This window comes from Dipodomys merriami, unplaced genomic scaffold (genome assembly GCF_024711535.1).
Source record: "Dipodomys merriami isolate MVZ:Mamm:240054 unplaced genomic scaffold, mDipMer1.0.p SCAF_27, whole genome shotgun sequence".
NCBI lineage: Eukaryota > Metazoa > Chordata > Mammalia > Rodentia > Heteromyidae > Dipodomys > Dipodomys merriami.
The window spans coordinates 10,313,282-10,331,640 of NW_027204159.1; the positions used below are offsets into that span (position 1 = coordinate 10,313,282).

The window sequence follows — 18,359 nt, forward strand, 5'->3', positions numbered from 1 at the left end:
AAATAAAGGGGGAGATCCCTTCCATAGACTATCAGTCACCTATTGAGAGAAAAGGTTGTTCTCTGACCTTTGTTTTTACTTTTGGTGGTACTAGGCTTTGAACCTAGGGCCTTGTACTTGCTAAACAGGTACGCTCCCATTTGAGCCACTTTCTAGCCCCTGTTATTATTTTAATGTACTGTTTTTTCTCACTTTATTACTCAATACTACAAAGCCAATATTGGTGGAAAGTCTACTCCATTTGAGTTGCTCCTCTTGCATACAGCAGATCATTCCCTTCACTTTTTGCCTGCCAACCACCCTGGCTATTTTCCCCAGATTGCCATGATTTTGTCCCATTACCTTTATTTAATGAGATTAATAAGTAATCTCTGCAAAACTCCAGCCAGAGGATACTTGCCTAAACTGGTCTTTTTGTACTTTACCCACCTAGTCTGTCATTTCCTCAAGGAGCAGTAATTGTGCCCCATACCTTACCTCTAAGACCCTGCTCCCTGGCCTTACACTATTTCCCTATCTTCCATGGCAGGACAAGCTTCACCTGCCTGGTATTATGGGTTGTTGGCTGTTTTAGCTGTTTTCAGAACCAAGGACTCCTATCTCCTCTGCTCACCACCCTTACAAAACAAAAAGCAGACTTTTTATTCTCCTGGAAAATTACACATAATATGTTTTTCACTCATATCCAACAAGCATATTTGGTTTAGTTTTAGCACAGAGCATACCTATATTCCAAACCTTATTTTTTTAACCTGATAATTAGAGCTATTTTCCAGTTGTAGTTAACAAATGCTAAAACTTCTTTTCCTTCATTCAGTGGCCCCATGTCATTTTCTTGCATTTTCCTGGTTTTCTCCCGTAGTCATCATTTCATGGCAACTAGAAAACCAGAGAATAACAGTAAACCGTTGTCTCTCTAGCAACAAATTCTGGATAATCATTTACTCTGATCACCCTGCTATAGAAGACAATAAATGATTTTTTCCTTCATGGAAAAGATTGGAAGATTTAAATTCTTTAGCCCTGATTTAGGTTTTCACCCATCTATGGCTCTTTTTTTCCAAAGAGAAGCTGTACTTAGTGACCCCAAACAATGACAGCTCTAGAATGACCTTAAGAAACCCTGATCCATCTGATTCTGTCTAGCCCTAGTGAACACTAAAACCTTCCTTTACAAGTCTCATCCAGCCATTAGAAATCAGAGCACCACAGAAGCCCTACAGTGTGTCTTTTTGAAACTCCTTACTGATAAAATGAAGATAAAGCAGATAACATATATCCCTTGGATAAGTGTCTAATCCAGAGGATCTCCTTACTCCTTTTTAAAATTCTGAACCCTTTAATATACTTCTCTAGATGGCTTGGAGAGAGGTCAGTTGTGAGAAAGATCTAACTTTTAACAATTAAATGCCATTCTGACCCTTAAAAGGTCTGTAGACTATTGGGAATGAGTTGGATATCAAAGCCAAATTCAACAGACAAGAGGATTTATCTATTCTTACAAATTGCTCTAATATCCAGGTTAGCACATTATGGCCCTTGCTTTTTGATAAATAGGCATACATTTGTTTTATTGGCACATAGCCACACGGATTCACTAACATATCATCTGTGAGATTCACTCTCCAACCCTTTGCAGAAAAGTTTCCAACCTACCCTCTAGAGCTGTGGTTCTCAACCCTGATTGCATCTGAGAAGTACTTAGAAAGTGACATCTACTCAGTATTTTTAAAATTTCTAATGCATATGTTTATATCAAGTCAGAAGGATCTTCGAATGCTGCAATCTTCAAATGCTCCCTGAGTTTGATGCAGAGAGTCGTACAGGACAAGAGAAGGAATCAGAGTAGTTTAGTGTCTCCTCCCTCTTTGTCCTCCTCTACAACGCACATTGGGGCACATGTGTAATACAACACATGTGCACCTTCTCCATTCCCTGCCCTACCTTGAGGGCTGAGGAGTTCCAGCTCTGGAATGCCGCCCCACCAGCAAGACCTTGCCTAGTGAGAATGAGGAACATGAGAGCTCATGGGTGTGAGGCCTGGGGCTAAAACCTGGCCTTGCTGGAATTACTCCTTGATTCACTAAGCACCAACTTCCATGTGTCCATTGGTAGCAATCTCCAGAGCAGTCGGGAGGTTCCTTCTGCCTTTGCCTCCCCTCTTTCCTAAGTACTCTTGTTCCAGTATAGGGGTCCTGCCTGCCCTCCACCTGCCAATGTAAGTCCTAGAAAAAAATTAACATGGCACAGATGATCCCTGAAGTGTGCTTGCTTGGAACGTGAGGCTTTTTCCTCTATTTCTCGTTTTTCTCCTGTGACTTTTGCAACCTTATCACCTCCTGTTTTACTATCTGACAACCTTGACAGACTCTTCCCATGAGAGAGGACTAGGTGACTGGTAGAGAAAGGGAAGAAGAGAGATGAAGTAGTTGGGCCTTTCTGTGGTTGAAAAACAAACGTTAAGTAAACTACTATTTCTTCACAGCACACCATTCCGGAAGGCCAAGGCCTTGTACGCATGCAAAGCTGAGCATGACTCGGAACTCTCCTTCACAGCAGGAACAGTCTTCGATAATGGTGAGTTTCCCATGCCCTAAACTAAAATACAAGGGAGGCAGACAAATGACTGGCATTTTTCAAATTCACCTACAGCTAAAACTCAACAGTAGGTAAGATAGAGAGAGAAAGGGAAGAGAGAGGGAGAGGGAAGGAGAAGGATGGAAGAGGAGGAGGGAGACAAAACAAGAGAATAAGAGAACAGCAACAAAAATAGACAAGCAAGCGTGCCCTCAGCCTCTAGCAGAGTTGTTCTCAACCTAAATGAGATTAGACCTTCAGAGACCTCAGTACTGGGCAGTAGCTTTCAGAGTCTGAGGGCTGCGCTGAGAGAGGACTAGAGACTAAGGAGCAGAGAAAGAAGTGTCTGCAATTGGAAGCACAAGCTGGAGCTTGAGTCTGCCTGGTCTGTGGCCTCTTTCTCTTGGGAAGAAGGTGAATGCACTGTCATCAGCAGGCAGGGCAGACCAGAGAGCAGGACACTTAGTGGGCTCCGAAACCAGTTCTAATGCCACTCAGGGAAGCCACCTTGGGTTCTTATTTATCCTCTTTTTAATTTGGGCGATCATAGAGAAGACCTTCCTATAGCAACCTATATAACTGGGATGTAGTACTTGGTGAGTGTTGTTTTCTTGTGCCTTTTTAATTTATTTTCCTCCTGAAGAAACAGAATTTCAAGTGAGAGTTGGTGTCATAATTTGTCATAACATTATTTACACAAGAGAAAAGTCTAGATTCTGCTGACAAGCCCAGGTTTCTTTGACAACTGAGCTTTCTCTAGATGATAGCATTCTCCTTTGGGGTTAAGCCTCCTGATCACTAAGCCAAAGAATCGGTTCTACTTTCCTCAAAGGAGGCAGCAAAGGCAGCCACCTGGTTTCTAGCTGCCTCCCTGGAATTAGGTATGGTGAGGGCAAAGGTCTGGAACCATCCTCATGGACATCTCTGCCTTGATCTTCCTGCCTCAATGGGAGCTAGCAGTATGGGGTGGGACCAGGGCAGCCAAGGCAGCCACACAGCACCAGAGAGGTTGACCCACAACACACATCCAATTTGACCATTTGCTCTTGTGTGATGTCAAGGCAGTGAGTGACTTAGTCTCTGTGCCCCGGTTCTCTCCTCTGTGGCACACTGCCTGCCTTTTAGGGCATTGTGAGGGGGAATAGAGACAATGCATCTCACATGTTTAAAGTTATATTTGACATGTGTGGACACTCAAGATATTCCTGCCTCTATGTTTAGGATCATTTTGTACATCTTAGCGAAGACCCTGGCATCATAGTTCACAAGGACAACTCTTCCTCTCTAATGTAGCTCATGCCTGGCTTTTGATTGGGCTGTAGGCATTATACCTGGATAACCTGAGTCCTGACTACATCTGAAAGGGCCTCCCAGCCCAAGCCAGAGCAGAGATGGGCTCCTGGGAACCCACCTTTGACTGGAGCTGCAGCCAAGGAGGCTGCCAGCCCCCTGAAGCCAAGTGTCTAGACCCTGCTTTCTGCACAACAGCACTTGCTGTCCGGCATGGGTGGGCAGAATGGGAAATATGGCCCTGAACATATGAGGACTTCCAGTCACACTCAACCAGCATGATTCAGGGTAAGCCAGAAAGTGCATGTGGCTTGCTGAGCCTGCCTTCCTTGTTCTTCAAATCAAACACTGCACTGTCCTTAAACCTTTGCACTGTTAACTCTTGGCCAGACCTGTTGCCTCTCCTGTCAGCAGCTGGTGCTTTCAGACTGGCAGGTGCAGTGGGTCTGTCCAAAACCATGTCATTGGTGAGTTTTCCCCACACAGACCCAGGTGGAGGAGTCACAGCCCAGATGTAACATGACACAACTTTCATGACAGATGAGCTAGAATGGACTGCAGTGCTTGTACCCCTGTGTCCTGCAGTCAGCAGGGGAGTGGTTTCTCCCTGTAGATGGGCAAGGTGTGACAGGTCCTCACACTTAGAGTGACTCCAAGACCACAAGTCTGACCAATAAGACCCAAATCACTGCACCCAAGGGCAGTGAAGAACCTATCAGTTCTTTGCTCTTCCGGCATGGGACCTCTGACACTGTGGGTCTCATTTGGGATTCTATTAGGTGCAGTCTTCTTCCATTTTTAACAAGCTTACTAAGATACACACATATCATATAATTTATCCATTTAAGTTCAACATTCAGTTTTGTGAGTTTTTATTTTATTTTGTTTTGTTTTTATGGTCCTGGGGATTGAACTCAAGGTTGCCTGCTTGCTTGGCTTGTTTGTTTAGCTGGCACTCAGCCATTTAAGCCACACCTCCAGTCTGGAGGTTATTGTGGAGATGGAGTTTTGAAGACCTCTCTGCCCAGGCTGACTTCAAACTGTGATCCTCGGGATCTCAGCCTCCTAAGTAGCTAGGGTTATAGGCATGATCCACTGGCACCCAGCTCTTCATGACTTTCAATTGCAAGTCCTTTCCTATCCCACAGGGTGCTCTTCTCAGCCAATTCAATGAGTATTTCCACCCCACTGTTTGGCAATCATTGAAACTACTATAGCGATGCATGAAAGCAAGAGAGAGGTTTGATAGGACAGTCAGAGGACTTCCCTGATCTGTTGTGATCTCTAGGAGTCATGGCAGAGTTCATGGACCCGACTTTGTTTTTAACTAGCAATGTCAGTGACCTTTCAAATTCCCTGAAGAGCAGAGCCAAATTAAACCTCAAAGAAAAACACCTCTCTGTGTTGACTGAGCTGTAGTCAAAGGTGAATCTGACAAAACTTGGTTTGGCTGATACTTATTAAGGCCTATTCCAGAAGGAAATGCTACATATACACTATTTCCTCTTCCCTTTTCTACAGAAATCAGGCATTACAGGAGAAAAAAAAAACTGTAACACGTTAGGTCTTTTCCCTTTTTCCCTAGTTCTGCCCCTTCTATGTTTGCTACTGGAGATTCTAGGAAAGGGCTACTTAGCTTGGATGCGCTATAACTGTCAGATTCCAATATCTGGCCAATCAGAAGAAAGTACCTCAGTGTAAGGTTTAGACTGCTCATAATCTGGTTGTGTGTGTGTGGTGTGTTGTACTTTGTATATTTTCTTTTTCAGGAATCAGGAGGTAAGGGAGGGAGGAGCACAGGGAGACAAAAGTCTGCCCTTTGATAATTATTAACCTCTCAGCCTTGGGGATGCTTGGGGCCTGAGCTGCAGCTCTAGAGCAGCTGCTTAGTCAGCTCTTGGACTTTATGCAGTGCAGGGAGGAGGAGCAGTACTCAGAAATCTCAGAAATAACTTTCAGCCCTGGCTGATCTACTAGGAAATTGTCCACTTCACCAGGAGCACCTGCCACAGTAATAGGAAAGAGAAACAACATGTGTTCTCAGGAACATTAGTCACCTGCAAGCAGAGTAATTCCTGATACCTGGAACAGTCAGGAGGTAGTTACTACTACAGTTGGGTTCTTGGGATACTGCTGTCACCATTTGAGATGAGCTGGGTCTCTTCACTGGTGCAGTGCCAGGTAGGACTGTCCCAGGTGCCTCTGTTGATAGAAAGAGTCTTCACCAGAGTGTCACAAGCTGCATGGGGTGAAGTTACAGAACCACTCAGAGTCCCAACCACATCTATTTCTCCTCCTGGCATTGCTACCAGCCCTTATCAGGCCTTGTTCTTCCCTCTGACCTTTTGGCCATTTCCCTATACAGCATCCAAAGTGGCTTTCAAACAATGGCAAGCACATTCATTCTGTCTTTCCCCAGTTCATACTACTCCAGGGGCCTCCTGTTGCTCCAGCATGATCTATGAGGCCCTTGTGGCCCTCTGACCCCCTCATCATCCTTTGACACTGTCACCTCATGGGTCACCTTCATGTTCTGAGACAGAGTTGACAAACTTCAACCTGCGGGTCAAATTCAACTAGTCACTTGGTTTTTGTAAGTAAAGTTTTATTAGAACAGCTAGGCATGCCTCTTCATTTACATGTTATCTAGGGCAGTAGAGTGGCAGAATTGAGAGGCACATTCAATGTCAGGCCCTTGATGAGAATTTGCTAAGCACTGTTATAAAGTAACAGGAAACTTCTCCACATAGTACAGCCTTTGTACCTTTGAATCATGTAGGTTTTAGATTTTTTATATTCTCCCCTAGATCTCTGTCCTTGTGTTTGTCTCCTCTGTCTCTCCCTCTCTCTCTTCCTCTCATCTTCCCTTCCTCCCTCCCTCCCATCTTTCCTTTCCTCTCTCCTTATTGTCACTACCTGAAAGCATATGCTCATTTCCTGATACTGAGTCCCTCTGCAAGAACAGAATCTCTCCTGCTTGTTCTGGCCTGTGTACAAGGACCAAGCACCGTGGGACACATGGTGCTTCAGTAGGCATCTGTTAAACAAGTAAATGTAGTCTAACTACACTGAGGCCAACACCTTTTTCAATGGAGCCTTCTGTCCCTGCAGGATACTAGCTATTAGAGCCATAGAGATCATAGTCATCCTCTTACCCCTAGTCCACAGTCAACTGAGGAGGGGAGAGAACAGAAGCTGTATATGCAGGACTATAGCTTGTATGAGGGATATAGCTGAGAGGGGGGGGAGAGAGATTGAGGCAGAAAGAGAGAGCAAGGGTGGGAGGAAGGGTAGGAGGGAAGGAAGGAGGGACGGAAGCATATCCACATCAGCAGCAGTTTAAATTTATTATATACTTGCTGGGCTCAGCCAACTTGCTGCAACACCTTATGTGTTTACATCCTACACTGGACACTGATGTGATTCAGTGTTGGACATTGGTGCAATTCAGCCCAGTAAGCATTTACAGTAGTTATATATTTTTTCTTTTTTGGTCGGTCGTGGGGCTTGAACTCTGGGCCTGAGCACTGTTCCTCAGCTCTTCAGCTCAAGGCCTGTGCTCTACCACTTGAGCTACAGCACCACTTCCCCAGTAAGCATTTACTGAGTAACTTTAATGCACAGAGCACTGGTATAGGCAAAGCTATAGAGGTGAAGACCACAGATTCTGGGCTTAGATATCTCTCACTGTGATACATCTCCAATATCTATCAGCTACAAAATTTAGGGGAAGAGCCCGGAAAGGTGGCTCAGTGGTAGAGCACTTGTCTTGCATGTTTGAGGCCCTGGGTTCAATTCCTCTGCACCACATAAGCAAAAAGAAAAAAGCCGGAAGTGGCACAATGGCTCTAGTGGTAGAGTGCTAGCCTTGAGCTGAAGAGCTGAGGGACAGCGCCCAGGCCCAGAGTCCAGGCCCCACGACCAGACCCAAAAAAAAAAAAATTTTAGGGGAAGATGTGTAACCTTTGGGAGCCTTGTTTTTTTTTTTATCAGTAAAACAAAGATAATAGCAGAATTAATTCCAGATAAAAGGAACTGATGCAGGTAGAACATTTATTAGCAAAGCACGAACCATTTAGCATATGGTAAATACAACAGATCTTCTAGTACCTTCCCTGGTTGAAAAGAGTCAGGATATAGTGGGAGTGGTCTGGGTCTTTGGAGTCCATCAGATAATCTGGGCTCTAATTCCAGTTCTCCCCTAAGACCATGTGCACATTAATTTACCTTTCTGAGCTTTGTTTTCTCATTTGGGATGATAATAATACACATTAGAATTGTGAGTATCAAATGAATCAATGGCCCATGGCAGCTTGATAGCCCAGTTGGATTATGTCATAATCTGTGAGGGGAATTATTGAAGGTTTTTGAGTCATGCTTATAGCACAAGACAAAAGTTCACTGAAAAATCAGATCAAGAAGCAAAGTTCTACTTCTCAGCAGTCTGTTAAGAGGACCATGACTATGATACAGGATGTAATATGAGCCTTCTAGAAGTCAGGAGGAGGAAGGCAGCAGGTACACGTGATTCCATAACACTGTTTAGGAAGGAGGTGGGACTTCAGCTGTGCACTGAAGTGTGCAGACAGGAAGCAGAAAGAGGAAGGTAGAGCATGGGGGCCCTCCCTCAGCTAATGAGATGAATCTTTTTTTTTCTTCTAAAGCAACTTGTTGTTGTTTATTCTTTTTTCCAACTTTTTCCCTCTGAGCAATTAGTTATATAAGGGTTTTCATTTTGACATGGCCAGATATGTATACAACATACTTGATCAGGCCCTCCCTCTCCATCACTTTCCATTCCCTCTTCTCCCTTCCCATACCAGTTTCTTTTTAGCAGAATGAAGGGAGAGGGTAAATGGAGAGTGTAAAGGATAGATATGTTCATTTTAATTCTTTTTTTTTTTCAACACTAGGGACTAAACTCACCATCTTGTACTTGCTATGCAAACACTCTACCACTTGAGCCATGCCTCCGATCCCTTTTTGTTTTGGTTCTTTTCAAGGTTGGGTATAGCTTTACACAAGGGTCAGAGCCTCAGACTACTAGCTCCTACCTTTACTTCCTTCAAACCTAGGATTGCAGGCATGTCTCACCATACCCAGTTTATTCTTTTAGATCAAGCCCAAATTGTCCTCAAACTGCAATTCTCCCATCTCTGCCTCCCAAGTAGCTGGATATACAGACATGAGCGAGTATGCCTGGCCTTCCCAGGAGTGTATTCATTGACTTGAATGGGGCCAGAAATCCCTAGTTTCAATAAGCAGTCCTGTGAGATAATGCTCATGGTCCAGCACTATGATTCACCCAAGTCTGGCTTGAAGACTATCATCAGACTGACACAAAGGCTCCTGTGAGGTATTCCCCTTGGCTTTTCATTGGAAGGGCCTCCCTTGACCCCCTGATCCTTCCCTTAGTCTGTATATTCCACTTCTAACATATGCTCTACCACCTTATTACTTATGCTGTTTGAACAGCTGGCAAAGAAGGGAGAAAGGCCTGAGAATGTGGACTTGGTACATTTGGTTGGGCAACAATTCAACTAGGAGCTATGCTGTAAAGTCAGATAGGTCATTTTTTTTATTCTCAGTTGGTTAGTTTATTCTATATCATTTGTTTTGAGAAGTGGGTTTGTTTTGTTTATTTTGGTTCTGAACATCTGAGATTTCCAGAAGCTTCAGTGGTTATGCTGATTAGGCTCAGCTTAGATTTTACTGAGAGTCTTATGAGCTAGTCCATGCCTGGCCTACTAATGTGGTGGCCCACACTGACTCACCTGCATGGGACATTTACAGTGTACTTGGTTCTGTGCAGACTGTCCACATTGGTTCCTTTAATCAATACAAGAACCAACTAGAGGGAAGAAATTTGATTATTACTACTTCAGAGGTACAGTGGCAAAAGTCCTCTGGACAGCATTGGCTGAGTAGACGGGGAGAGGGCAGGGGGCATATGGGTATAACTTAGGGGCTACCTAGGAGTGCTTTGGTGACTAGAGTGGCCAGGTTGCCTCTAGGTGATGCAAGATGGCCCATGGTTTCTCTCCAGCATCTTCTTTGTGTAGGCTGCCATGAATCTATGGGATTCTTGATATTTCGACTTTGTCCTTGAAGACTGGTAGTAAGAAGTTGGCCATGATATTGGAAGCCAACTAATAGATGTTTGCCCTTGTCTTTTGCTAAGGAAGCATTTGAAGTCTATCCAATTTGATCGCTGCACCTCAATGGAAGTCTTTTTGCTGCCTCCCCATTTGCTTCCTCTGATTTGTTTTGCTTTTGTCCCTACAAACCGAAACTAGAATTATATAGTAGTGTTGGGACGGAAATGCTTTTCTAAAACAAGCTCAGGAAGGCACTTAATTAGCCCAGGAAAGGAACAGGGAAAAATTCATTCTCTCCAAACAATCTCAGATAATTGGAGTTTTCCTAAAACATTTAGTTTAAATGCCCTCCCCCAGAGTGATCTGTATACTGATCCCTGGTTCACAAGCACCAAGACTCCCCACCTCCCAGTTTGCAATGACTTCTCTCTTCCTTCCTGCTATTGATTGCTCTGCAGACTCAGCTGGATTTTCCCATAATCATCATAATATCATATGGTTTCCACAGTTTCTGTGGAGAAGGCCTGTGATGTCACAGAAGCAGGTCTAGTATTTGGGGGCATTAAAACATCAAAGGGATAGTGACTTTGAAAGTTGGGGTAGAAGGAAGAGAACAAAGCTTTCAGACCTGTGTATAAGAAAGGGGAAATTCTAGAGCACAGGAAAGAAAAATAAGAGTGTAGGCGGAACAGGAGGAGGGCATTCAAAAGCTAAAACATGAAAGAAAGAAAAGACAGACTCTGCAAAGGAATCAGAAATAGAGGTAAAGATTTAAAGAAAAATAAAATGCATTGGTTAAAGCTAGATATCAGTAAAAACTAGTACTAGTTCTTCTCAGTCTTCCATGGGCATTCCTCTTGCTAGTGGAGTTGGTACTGAGTTGTAGGTGAATAAGTGTGTTAGTGGGTGGATGGATGGAACAACAAATGGGCAGATAGGTAGATGGATGGAGCACCACAACTGTAGACTTCTAACCAAGAAAAATATAAATCTGTTGTTTATAGTTTAAAACAGGAACTTCAGAAAATCCACAAAAACCCTAAACTTGCATGCAGAGTTTTGAATGTCTGAGTCTGTTTTCCTTTTTTGTTGTGGAAAATTTTCAGCCTTCATTAGAAGGCGTATAACCCCCAAAAGGTTAAGAACCTCTGGCTTAAACCAGTCTTAGAATTATGTGACATAATCAGCACTCATTCCCCAAACTACATAGAACACAGCACACATTCACCTTCTGCTTTGCCTATAATGTCATCTCTTCTCACTCTCTCTCTCCCCTCCCTGTGCAGTTCATCCGTCTCAGGAGCCTGGTTGGTTGGAGGGGACTCTAAATGGAAAGACTGGCCTCATCCCGGAGAACTACGTGGAGTTCCTTTAACTGTGGGCCCCAGAAGAGCTGCTGAGCTTTATGCGGTCTCCATGGCAACTGCTCATTCTAGTGTTGTGGGCCACATCTCATTGAGAAAGCAGGAAGACTGCCGATTGCTACCTGTCAACACAAATGTGTCTGAGAACTCACCTCACCATTCTCCATGATCTCCTCTCAGCTGACACGTGGCAACGCTGAAAGAAGCAAAAGTCAGTCAGCAGGAGAGGCCATTTGATTGTGATAACGTAGAGAAAGGCTTGCAAAGCTGTTCTCTTGTGAGTGCCCTAAATAGGGAGAGCTGATTTTTGTGTCAAGTCACTCAAACCCCCCAACTTTGGAAAGAGGAAATGAGACATGAGAAGTCCCCAAGAGCGCACAGCAAAGAATCTTGTACCCAGATCCAGCAGGGACCACTGCTTTTGTTTACAGCAGAAACACTTTCTCTCCACCTCCTAATCTTGGAGACCCACAGTGCTGCAGGCAGCTGGGTCCATCTGTTTGCCAGTAGGATGGAGAGCAGTTACAGCCCTGTTTATTTAAGATCTGATCTTTTGCCATCTTTAAAGTAGCCTTTATCCCATCATCAGCAAAAGTCAGTTCATTCCTCTCAAGCAAAGGAATACGTGCACCCCACATTCACCCTTCCTGAGCTAAGAACTTCTCTGCTGCTGCCTGGTAACCATGGCAACCTAACCTATTCTAAAATCAAACAAAAAAAAATACTTAACACACTGTCTTTGCATGGCATACTTCCTTTCTCTTCCCATTTTGGTAGTTTTATGGAATGGTCTTCCAACAATATGGAGCAAAGGATCAAAGAATTGAACTGGCTTACCTGGGACAGACAGAATAACAGCTGAGGATTTGTTCCCTTTCTGATAAATTTCAGCAGCATCAGGATATATTTGGAACAAATTCTAGTAACCCCTTAGAGTTAAACCACACACAGGCTTAATATTTTCTTTCTCCATGCAGTTGGTGTTTACTTGCTAGGGGGAAAATTTGCTTCTATGAGCTATGCCATCTGACTAGTTCTTCATGTTCTCGCTTTCACTCATTCCTGCACCTGCCCTTGCTGTCATTCTCATCTGGACCATTACTGAGCAGCCTCCTGGCTGTGCTTCAGGCCACTGAGCACTAGTGCCCTGTGGACTTGGGGGACAACTCCTGAACTTGACGCATGGCCTAGAGTTAAGGACGCCTGTGTTCACTGCCACCCAGAAAAGGGAATTCATCTCAGACTTTCTAAGCATGAGCTTAACATCACAGTTCATTGTGATTCAGGAAGACACCAACAGTTTGGGCATGAAGGCTTTCCATTTTAAGTAAGGGAATTTCCTGGTTGAAAGGGCTGTGGAAGATTGCATTGGATGGGAAGTTCCATCTGAATATGGTAAATTCACTTGACCTCCAAAGAACAAAGTAATCATATTCTACATGTGAATGTCCTTGAAGAGGGACTCCAGAATGTCCTTGAAGAGGGACTCCAGACAGACTTAACTGTAACACTTCCCAAGAACCCCTCTGATGGCAGCGATGCCCTGGAGAATGTTTCTTCTGGAATTCCGTTAGGGACCTCTCAAGAAGAAAAGAAAAACTTGAATTGTGTTGAATTACTGTATCTTTTACTTTTTTAAAAAAAAGATAAACTTGTACATAGAGTGATTTGAAATACTATATGGCAAAGTTTTATATTTGATATTCTTGAAGCTAGTTGCTCCATACATTTAGGCTTTGACTGCTGAACAAGCTTTTTAGAGGATGGGGGAGAAGGCAAGGCTGAAGAGTTTAAGGTCATTGTCCTTTCTGGCTCAGTGAAAGGAAAAGGTATTTCTTTGTGTTCTCTTGTTAGTGAGCCTAACACATCAACAGTGTTCAGCATTCAGTGTTCTTGATCTACCTATGTTTCTGAGCATTCCTTGGGCTTTAGATTTGGAGTTGGAAAGAACATCTTGAGGTAATGAGATTTCAGATAACACATGACAGCTCAGGATTTAAATAGATGGGACCAGGGGTGAAATTTGGTTTTTCAGTTTTCTTCTCAGGTGTATTTCTTGGTACCCCAGATGTCAGGACAGAAGGAGATGAGGCACTTATTGTACTCCTTACTCCTTACTTTCCACAGCTTCTAAGGCTTTATAAATTAGACCAGGTTAGTTTGCAAACTATGTACATGCGCTTGGTAAAAAGCTGACTGCTTAGATCTTTAGGTTCTTGATATGCTGCTGCTTTCCCTTTCTGTAGTGATGTTCTGCTCTTTCCATTCATATCCAAATTCCCTATAACCCTCATATAAAAAAAAGATCCCCAGAAGAATGTAGATTGTGCCATTACAGGTGGCTTTAAAGTTAACAAGAGCTCATCATTGTGATTGACTAGTCATGAGTTTTCCAGCTGAATTAGTACCCTTAACTCTCATTGCCAGGCACCATTGACTCAGTCCCATAATCCACAAGGCAGAGAGTAGAACGATTGTAGTCCAAGGCCAGGCTGGACAGAAAAATTCTTGAGACACTATCTTTTAAAATAACCTACAAAAGGCAAGGCTTGCAGGTATTACTTATATGATTGAGCACCAGACTAGCAAGTATATGGCTCTGAATTCAAATGGAATAAAAGATAAGAAAAAAGAAAGCTATCATTGAACACCCAAGAAGAAAAGCAATAATGGGTACTAGAATTGTTTCCCTTGAACATTGGAAAAGAAGTTAGGAAATGGGTCTCAAGGCATCATTGCACTTTCCAAATCAAAAGAATACAGCATAATGCTTTTGATTTGTTTCTTTAAATTGTCACCTGCCCCATCATAATTGAAGCACACTTGTAAATACATGTCATCCAGTCTGCCATTTGGGAGCATGCTCTTCCCTCCTGAGTTGCTACCAAGAGGATCTCTTAAGTGTACATCTTCACCTCTTTGAGGCCCTGTATGACAGATGGCCACGCTAGTATCTGGACTGACATCCTTTGTCTCCATTAGCTATAGAACTAGAGGAGCTGTTTAGCATATGAGCCCAACAAGAAGGAAGGAATTTGAAGATTAAAAATAAATTCTCTCCACCATCCATGCTCCCACTCTACTCCTAACATACTCTCCCTCTCTCCCAACACCCTCCTCTCTCCCTCTCCCTTTCCCTACACCTTTCCCTCCCTTCCTCTCTCTGCTTCTTTAGGGAACTTTAGAGCTGATCAGGGGAATAAATATCAGTAGAAGTACATTGACCAAGACCCCAAAGTTTTTCTGGGAGCATCAGGTTTTCTTTGAAAGGCCTTAGGAGGAACAGTTAGCCATAGCCAGAATTCCACTGGGTATTAAGATCAGTCTCATGCTTCTACACCAAGTTCCATAGCTCAACAATGCTGTGCCATTGAAAGCTAGTTTCAGATCTCTGCCTCCAGGCAAATGGAATCCTGATTTGCTCAAGACTAATGAAAATTCTCTTTAGTATTTCTAACTGAATATATGGGAATAAACCCTCTATAGTACAAACTTTATTGGTATTCTAGAATGGGAGCCAACTGTAGATACTTCTAAAGCTAAAATGTATCTTATGAATGCTGTTTGACAGAGGGGCAAAGAAAAAGAAAATGAGCAATAAGTATTGTCATCAACAGGTCAAAGCTAATGACAAGATCATTTCACGCACCTGCGTAGGACCCCAGAATTGTATGTGTCTCCTAAAAGTCACCCTGAAAGGCTCTCCTAAAACATCAGTGGTTGAGGGACAAGGTGATAGAACACCGAAGATAGTGTGACAGTATGTTTGTGACTGTCTTTTGGCACTTTTCACCCTCTGGCATCTGGCTTCAACTATAAACCTGGATCACTCGAGTTTTATGGACATGGGACTCAGGTAGGGCCAGCGGCCATCACGACACCAAAAATTCTCTCTAGTATTAAATGTTCTGTAAGCAGTCTTATTGTCTAAGTAGAGAGCCCGCATCAGTGAGACCAGGGATCTTCTTAGCTACTTGACTTTCCAAAGAATGCTCTAGGTGTTCTGCCTAGGGAGTTAGTTATCTGTTATCTTTGTCCAACTTGACAATGATCAGTCAAGTTGACAATCCTGCCCCACAACCCTTTCAAGTCAGCTGGAGTCCTCTCACACACCCTGTGCTGGTGTTTTAAAAATGCACCTTGTCATGCTCAAATGTGCTTGGCAGCCACTCTGATATGCTGGGTGCTGAAGCACTTCTCTGTAATTGTGGCATCAAAGGTGACAACAGCACAGAGCAGTGAACCTTCACAACCTTTTAGCCTGCCTGAGACAAGACTCCAACAAGTAATAATTAGCTTTCTTCCTGCCTGCCGCCTACAGTACTCAACGAGCTGAAAGAGCCTCCCAATGTAGATAGGGGCCAGATGGAGAATCTGATATCATTCAGAGGCAGTCCTGCTGAAATGCAGCTTTCTCAAGGAAGAAAAATACTAGGTAGAACCAAAGCCACCAATAAAGAGGAGGTGAACCATTCTGAGGAATTTTAGATTAGTTTTTTAGAGAGAATATTCTTAAGAAGAAAAGTGATATCACAACTGGTATTTTGTACAAAAGTTTGCAAGACATTATAAGGCAGACGGTTTAGAGAACAAAGACTGAACCTGGTTCTAGACTCACTGGAAGGGGAGCAGTTAGTAATTTTGTCAAAATTCACAGTAGTGTAGTTGGTAAGAACCAGGGTTTGATAACCAAAATGTCTTTTGGCACAATTCCACAGAGGCTGAGTCTCTGCCATTCTGTATCACCCATTCCTATAGTCATCCAAATGTATACCAATTAAGTAGCTTTCTTGAAGACCAGATCCATGTTACATCTATGAAAAGATACATCTGTGATTCTAAAGTAGGTGTGTATTGTGTGTGTGTGTGTATGTGTGTGTGTGTGTGTGCATGCACATCTGTACATGTTTGGGTAGGGCACCTCTCTACATTGGTAAAGTGACAGACTCTCACCTAGAGACCCACAAGACCTGGCATTTCCTCAGCTTTTATAACCTTTAAGATTTGGAGGTTGAGAATTAGAAAAATGAGCAGCTGTTGATTGCCTAGCAAAAGATCAAAGATGTATATTAAGTGCCATTTAAAAATTGTGGTCATATTTATAAAATAGTTATCTGCAGCTATCTTCCTCATTAACTTATTAAAAGTCATGTGGAAAAAGAAATCAAACCCATGAATGCTTAGTAGCTAGTGCTAGGCTAGTGTTCTAAAGCACTCTAAAAGACATTTTGTCCATATTTTAGGAGAGAAACTATTTGCATGTTTAATTCATAATTTAGGCTACATTTGAGTATACTGTAAAGTGTGTGATATATCAATAAAGTACTTAAAATGGCACTTTAATGTTTTCTTTTAAAATCCATAAATAATGCACTGCTTTAAATTTCAGTATTGAATATTGACTGGTGCATAGAACCAGATTCCATAATTAAAAAGTAATATGTGATTAGGATAGAACTTTTTCCCTGTTACTAGAAAAAAACCAACTTTTGCCATGTTCTGGCTTTTTAAAAACTGTACTTTTGTGTCACTATGCATATCTATAAAGAAATCACAATTTCTGTCCAGTGGCTTTCCTACCTTTCGTTGGTTTATGTGACAATCTATGAAATGAGTGGAAGTATGATTTTTGCATTAAATGACTTTTCCATTTGGTGGTATGTTGGTTTCTTGAATTTCTGATGAAGTATATTTTAATATTTCTTCAAATAAGCAGATCGATACTGTGGTCAAAGGTCCCAAGTCTAGATTCCAGCAGTTGCTGGACAGACACAGAGTTGTCTTGTATGAGCTCTAAGGAGCTTTGCTTTTCATTTAAGAAGTAGTCACCATTATACAATATGCACCATTTCCAAGTCCTACCCCACATAACCATCCTGACTCTTCCTGAATGCTTGTTTTATTCTCCCTCAATTCAGTTTTCTAATTGCTTCTTCTCTGGATCTTTGTGAACACTATATGAAATAATCAAGAAAGCCAGCAGGCCTCTTATTAAGCCCTCTCATTCATCACATCCCCTTCTAGGACCAGCTTGAGTTGCAGCCTGTGACCCTAATGCACAGTGAGCACCCAACCTCAGCTGCTTGGTCAGAGGGCTGAGGGACTTCTCTGAAGCCAGGAGCGTGGGGAAGTCAGGGGTTGAAGGTGAGGCTTCTGACTTCCAAAACCGGCCCAGGGTGGAAGAGGAAGAAGGTGAGTCTCCCTTGCTGCCTGGGTGTAAGTGGGTGGCCGTTTAATGTGTGGATCGTACTGAACTGCCCATGTTAATTTTGTTCCTTGGCTTGCTCTGCAAACAGCACAGACTTGTGGCATCTGCCATCTACACCAAGTTTGCAGGCCTTCTGGAAATCTCACTCAGCACCTGAAGCCTCTTCTATATGTGGGGTTCTCCTGTACCTGGGGGAGGCTTTCTGAGTGTCATCACTGGACAGAACAAAATGTGTGGTATGGGATTGTATCTTACCTAGGGCCTTGCCTTTCCAACGCTCATCAGTCACTTCAAGTTTCACATCTTCCAAACAGGAAAGGCTTTGCTTTTCCGTTTGTTCTTAGCAACCACCCAGAGCAGAGTTCAGACTGTGTCATGTCCTGTGGTTTGCTTGGTGTTTTTCACTTGTTAGTTCTGGCTGTATGATTAGTTATAAGAGCACTTGGTTAGAAATGGACTTGATTGACATTTGAAATTAGGTAAATGTTATACTGTGTGTGTAGAGAAAGGTATTCTCAGACCTCAAACAAGACTTGCTCTTTTTTGAGAATTATGTCACGACTCTTGTAATTTCTGTTCTCAGTTCTTTCTCAACCTCCACTCAGATACCACATCTCTCTCCTACCCCAAGTGTCAATGTCATTGGCTGGTCTTGCTTTTAATAGCACTAAGCTAAGCTGCAACTAATTAACTGTGCTGAGCTCCTCAGTATGGGCGGACGGTGGCCTGCACAGCAGCCAGGGGAAGCCCTGGCCACGGCCAGGACTGCTCAGGGTGGATGGTTCCTGGCATGAGACAACTTTCATTGGTTGCCCTCGCAGT

The 18,359-nt window shown here is 43.1% G+C and overlaps 1 protein-coding gene across 4 annotated transcripts in view; it reads left to right on the forward strand.

Moving 5' to 3' along the window:
• The window catches only part of Arhgap26 (Rho GTPase activating protein 26), a 447,402-nt gene extending 430,420 nt beyond the window's left edge, over window positions 1-16,982 (forward strand). For all 4 annotated transcript variants that reach the window (XM_070036290.1, XM_070036291.1, XM_070036292.1 and 1 more), the window contains 2 exons: window positions 2,486-2,577; window positions 11,252-16,982. In XM_070036290.1, coding sequence (XP_069892391.1) covers window positions 2,486-2,577; window positions 11,252-11,340 — 181 coding nt within the window. In that variant the 3' untranslated portion in view covers window positions 11,341-16,982. The remainder of the gene's footprint in view (window positions 1-2,485; window positions 2,578-11,251) is intronic.
• The last annotated feature ends 1,377 nt before the right edge of the window (window positions 16,983-18,359 follow it).